Source organism: Rhinopithecus bieti, unplaced genomic scaffold (assembly GCF_001698545.2).
Source record: "Rhinopithecus bieti isolate Rb0 unplaced genomic scaffold, ASM169854v2 scaffold_1348, whole genome shotgun sequence".
NCBI classification, from domain to species: domain Eukaryota; kingdom Metazoa; phylum Chordata; class Mammalia; order Primates; family Cercopithecidae; genus Rhinopithecus; species Rhinopithecus bieti.
In genome coordinates this window covers 620,628-626,474 of record NW_016803373.1, presented here as the reverse complement: position 1 = coordinate 626,474, position 5,847 = coordinate 620,628, and the positions used below count along the sequence as shown (strand labels likewise).

At 38.2% G+C, this 5,847-nt stretch overlaps 1 protein-coding gene across 1 annotated transcript; it reads right to left on the bottom strand.

Moving 5' to 3' along the window:
* Positions 1–255: 255 nt before the first annotated feature.
* On the bottom strand, positions 256–5,847 carry LOC108535502 (3-keto-steroid reductase-like). Its single transcript, XM_017881537.1, has 3 exons — positions 5,700–5,847; positions 1,954–2,068; positions 256–522 (listed from the first exon to the last, which is right to left on the bottom strand). The coding sequence occupies exons 1-3, from the start codon at positions 5,786–5,788 to the stop codon at positions 448–450; spliced, it is 279 nt and encodes a 92-aa protein (XP_017737026.1). The 5' UTR covers positions 5,789–5,847; the 3' UTR covers positions 256–447.

Here is a 5,847-nt window from a genome sequence, read left to right as displayed (position 1 = left end):
GCTTTACCATAAATAACACATTGAATATTAGAAACTGGGGAAGAGCCATCTTAGAAAACTGAAGATGTCTCAGCTTATAAAAACATTCACATTAACTTTATAGCAAGGTTTGCTTTCCAAAGTGCTATAAGATTCCAAATCTCTACTCATACATCCACCTATTCATAAAGAGAAGCCACACCATGAAGGAGCAAAAATAAAAACTTGTAGCCCCACTCTGCTTCTGTTTTTATTCCATTCATCCAAGTAAGGAAATTTAAATTGTTTAATTAAAAGCATTCTATGAGAAACTTAATATATGCAAATGCAATTGTATGTTTGTGCATATATATATATTCATTCATTTAATATTCAATACTTTTATGAGGTAATGACTATTACCTCTTATTTTACAAATGAGGAAACTTGAACTTAATCCAGAAAGATCAGTAACTTGTTCGAAGTCCTTCAGCTAATAAGTGATGGAGCTGAAATGTGAATGCAGGCAGTTTGGCTTTGGAACTTGGACATACAACCTCTATACTGTAGAGGGATGAAAATAAATAGACAGAGTTAAAGAGATAAATCATAAAATGTTTAGCAATAGAATTATGATTCAAATATTCATCCAGTACAACTGTATTGGTTTTTAAGTTCTGGACTACTTTCACACCAGTGGGTAAATATAATAATGTGCTGAGCCTGCTGGTGCTGCTTCCCCCTCCCTTTCCCCCTCCTGCCCCAAACCTCATTGACTAAAGAGTTGGTTTCCTCTTCCTCTAGGAAGCTCCAAGACTCTGTTCTAGTTCTATGTCTTACATTTCTTCTGACTACTTGACTCCCATATGCCATCTAGTTCTCGCCTATCTTGAATATTGTCCCTGAGTATAATGAGATGCAAATTCTGTGACATGCAATTCTAGATGCAAAAGTAGTTTATCCAACATCCACAAATTATATCTGACCCCTACCAGAGTCAGGAATTACTTGATTCAGATATTAAAGTAGTACTGTGTGTGACATACGTGATCAGGACAGAGCACAGAAGAAAATTTCACAGAAGCCAGAAAATCTCTACATTTGGAAAGAGATGAAACTAATTTTTTTGAACACTGGTCTAACCTGTGTTTACTGTTCTTCATCAGTACCTGACACTGACACTGTACACATTTAACTAACGTGAGACAGTTGTTAGTACATGACACATCTAACAAATGGGTATGAAAAATTGCCTTCCATTTAACTTGCCTGCTGTCCTCTTCTAGCTGGAGATATGCCTAGCAGAGAACAATGTTCTTTATGGGACTGATCTACGTATCTCAGATCATTCTGTATGCAATTTCTCTTTGGTTTGTACTTTCTCCCTCAAAATTTACCCTTTAGAATTGAAGTAAAAGAAGAAATAGGGGCCGGGCACAGTGGCTCACACCTGTAATCCTAGCACTTTGGGAGGCCAAGGTGGGTGGCCAACCTGAGGTCAGGAGTTCGAGACCAGCCTGGCCAACATGGTGAAACCCCGTCTCTACTAAAAACATAAAAATTAGCCAGGCATGGTTGCAGGCGCCTGTAATTCCAGCTACCTGGGAGGCTAAGGCAGAATCACTGGAACCTGGGAGGCAGAGGCTACAGTGAGCCAAGACCATGCCACTGCACTCCAGCCAGCCTTGGTGACAGAGCAAGACTCTTTCTCAAAAAAAAAAAAGAAGAAGAAGAAGAAGAAGGAGAAGGAGAGGGAGAGGGAGAGGGAGAGGGAGAGGGAGAAGGAGAAGGAGAAGGAGAAGGAGAGGAGAAGGAGAAGGAGAAGCAGGAGGAGCAGGAGCAGGAGCAGATGGAGAAGCAGAAGCAGAAGCAGAAGCAGCGGAAATAGGCCTGTGGATAAAGTGTTAGTCAAAAACTATTAGTTTAATAGAACAGCACTGCCATTAGAATTGTAACACTGAGCACATGAGCCTATAAAGTTCAAAGCCTTTTTACCAGGATAAAGTGGTCAAACACGTTGGTTTCAAACACCTCCTGGAGCTCATCAGCAGTAATTTTGTCATCTCGGGTCAGTGGTTCTTCAGCTATGGAGAATACAAGAATCACCTTTCTGAAACAGATGATTTAAAAAAAAAAAAAAGAAAAGAAAAGAAAAGAAAAATAAATTTTACTCAATGTGCTATTTAGCTAAAAATCAAAAAGTTGAACCAGGCATGTTGGTTCATGCTTGTAATCCCAGCACTTTGGGAGGCCGAGGCGGGTGGATCATGAGATCAGGAGATCGAGACCATCCTGGCCAATGTAACCCGGCAAAGGTCATGGGGGACATTTTAAATTCCGCCTACTACAGCAGTGATATAAGACTCCAACTGTTTTTTTTTTTCCCAGTTACTAGCCACTTGTTCCAAAATTATTTTGAATAGATCACTGATACTATCAATTTGTTTGGTTGTTTGACATTTAGATTTCTGGATAATTCAGAAATATTCATGATTTGAGAGGAACTCAGCCCCTACCCTTCTCCCACTCAAACTCCTTCAAAGACAAGAGATCAGTATTTGACAACTCTAACTCTGAAAATGAGAATAGTCTTATTCCAGGGCCAGACCCAAAGGCTCAATGTGAAAGTTCCTGGATTCTGGGGTGTCATGTAAGGAAAGAAAGTGAGTGGAAACTTGGGTGTATGGCTGTCCCATGAAGAGCTCACCCTGTGGAAAACAAAAAGGGGTCCCAATCTTGGAGGTTTGATGCTCATCATAATGTGGCAATGACAGCTAGAAAAAAAACTGTGAGCTCCACGAAGACTTGAAGGCAATGGAGCAAGGCCAGCAGCCTCTGCCTCCCACCATCACTTCCATCAGAACCAAGTAGGAAAGACCTAGTTTCTTGTTATCCCCAGAGACCTGGCACCTTTCACTAAAGAATTTGCTTTCAAGCTGCTGCAAACTTTGAACAATTGTCTAACCTACTAAAAGTAACAGAGAAGGACAGAACTCTAGATGACTGAAGAAATCATGCATTTAAGTTACTAAAATGTATTATGTATAGGACAGTTATCACGATACTATCATTTTGTTGAGGTCTCTTTGTGTACTTTTGATACCAGCCAGGTTCATTCTACCTGCAGAGTAAATAAATTACTGGGGCAATGGGTTTTTGCAAAGAAAAGATTAATTAGATATCCCAGCAAGGAGGTGGGACAACAGCTCTCAAATCTGCCTCCCCAAAGATAGGAAACATTTATGGATTAGAGAAGCGGGTGGTCTAAGACATGGGGAAAGGTGAATGGCAGTGGGTAAAAATGAGGTAATCAGTGATCTATGCCAGCATTATCGGGGTCCATGGCATTTCACAGGATATATGTCTCAAATCAGCATTAGCATGATCTGAGAATGGTGTTTTTGCCTCTGACATCAAAAGGCTCCCTCTCAGGTATTTACACATGCCTAGTTGAAGGGTACATAGTCTCAACTGGTTTGAACTGGACAGGAGCTCCCCTAAGTTCCTAAAAAACAACTGAAATGACCACTACCATGTGACTCATGTTATCTGTAAGGCAGCCAGTGAAGGTTAGGTACAGCATTCAGTGGTGCAGCCTTCAGCTACCATGCCTTCAGCTTCAGGGAAAAACAAAAACAAAAGCAAAAGGCAAACAACCAAAAGCAAGGAGGGCAGGATAAGTTTGGTGGACCTGATCAAATTAAGCCCTTGGTTTTACTTTCAATAACTCCTATGTTTTCATCTTGATTTTTGTTGTGTTGATGTAGATATTTTAGTTTCTGGACATAGAGAAGCATCACCTGGTCATGATAACCCTATTCCTGGATAACCATTCATCCATTCTCTCGATAAGAATCTGACAGATCTATCTGTGGCTGATTATTTACTATTCTTTTCATCCACTTCTACCCTGAACTTTAAAATCTAGCTCTAATTCCCATCATGTGTCTGAACCAAGTCCTTGATGGCCAAGAATAAAATGATTTATTTTTAGCCCCTTATAACAGAGAACTTGTAGTTCTCTGTAGATCTCTCTGGAATGAAGTTGCCTCCAGTTTCAAGCAGGGGAAAAGTACTGCCTTGACTCAAACACTCTCCCTTTGTTTCCTTTCCCTCCTATCATTCATCTCTCTTCTTTTCAAATCCCCATTTATCCAGCCTGGCTCACAACAAATGTGTGGGATAGGATTTTTTACATTGTTATAAATGATAAGTAATCAATTCTTACTCATATGGCACATATAATAAATCATTTTTCCTGGGTGCTTGTGAATATATTTCTTTCAAATGTGGAATATAAATGATAGTTATAAATAGAGATCACTTTGCAATCAAAGATATAGAGAATATAGAATCATGTTGACTGTTAAATACAGCAGAGTGGGATAGTGTTACTTCCTAGCCTAAGAAAGAAAATAAATCCATGCATAGCCTGTATCTAAAGCGTCATCTATGTCATCTACCCACATTTAAACCTATTTATGAGTCACTAACAAAAAATGTTTCTCGAACATCCAGTCTCTGAGATTTTTCTTTTCCACTATAAACTGCTATAAAACCTCCTATAATTCCCTTCTTTGAAACAGGAGTCAAATGAGACAGTGAGGAATAACCTCCAGCAATGGTGAGATGAGCTCTCTTTAACCCAGTGGATTACTCTCCATTTTCAACAGTCCTTTATGTATATTATCATGGTTATTAAACATAATAAGTAAACAAGACTTGTCAGATAATGAAATTTGTTCACATTTTCAGGTGCCAGACAAGAAACATGGATTATTGTGTGGAGTTCCATTAGTAGGAATAAGGCTCATTCTACATTCTTCTTGCTCTTTGTATTTTTTGTTTTTCATGAGAAGGAATTGTATCAGCAAAAGGCAATATTCTAACATGACAATGACAGCAGACAGAAACTCAATAAACTCTTGACTTGGTACTGCAAACACCACTTCAAATTAAGATCGAAATTGTGATATAGTTTTTTTTTTTTTTCAATATGGCTATAACAAAAAAAAGTTGATTAAGGCTATAAATATCAAGGAGCATGATACCTTTATTAAAATAAACCTTTGTTTAATCAATTGTTCATGTATTTATTTATACAACAAGCAGTAATCGAGTGCCTACTATGTGCCTTGCATTAATAGTAGAGAAACAATGTTTTTAAAAGTCCCAATCATCTTGGAGCTTATACTTTGGTAGGTTGAAAGGCAATAGACAAGATAAGTAAAATACATATGTTAGATAGTAATAAGCAGCAAAAGGAAAAAAAAAAAAAAAGGTAGATAAGAAAGATGGGAACATATGAGGGGCATGATGAAATTTTAGACTGGGTGACCAGAAGACTTTGCTGAGAAGTAAAGCAAACAAAATGACGGAAAAAAAAAGTTTGAGTTGACAACTACAATAACTACCATCCCCCATGCCCAAGAAAACAACTACAAGGGAGAAGAAAATACTAACCCAATGAAACAGAATTAAATATCCTTAAACAAGCATTTGGTGACATTAAAAAATACCATGCATCACAAATTTTAAAAACAGAAATAGACAAAGAACAGGAAGAAATAAAACAAAAACTGATTATACTCAGGAAAGAAATAGAAGAAAGTAAAATCATACAGAAATAAAGATGGAACTAAAAAGTGCAGAGAAGTCTTGCTTTTAATGTACCCCACCTACAGACCACCCTTCCTGAAGAACAACTATTAACTGTGGACAAAAGGCAAAAAAAAATTTACCTTAGAATTCCAAAGAAGAAACAACAGCAGGCACAGTGTGGAGAAGAGCCCATGAGACATTCACCAAAGCCGGCCATATCCTGGGCCATAAAACAAACCTCGACAAATTTAATGGTAGAGAAATCAGACAGAATGTGTTCTCCGACTG

What these genes read in the sequence shown, in the direction of transcription:
- LOC108535502 (XM_017881537.1), bottom strand. Translation starts at nt 5,788, where the DNA reads ATGGCCCAGGATATGGCCGGCTTTGGTGAATGTCTCATGGGCTCTTCT. An exon ending in TTCTTCTTTGGAATTCTAAG is followed by an intron (nt 2,069 to 5,699) that starts GTAAATTTTTTT and finishes CATCTGTTTCAG; the next exon opens with AAAGGTGATTCTTGTATTCT. An exon ending in TGTTTGACCACTTTATCCTG is followed by an intron (nt 523 to 1,953) that starts GTAAAAAGGCTT and finishes ATCCCTCTACAG; the next exon opens with TATAGAGGTTGTATGTCCAA.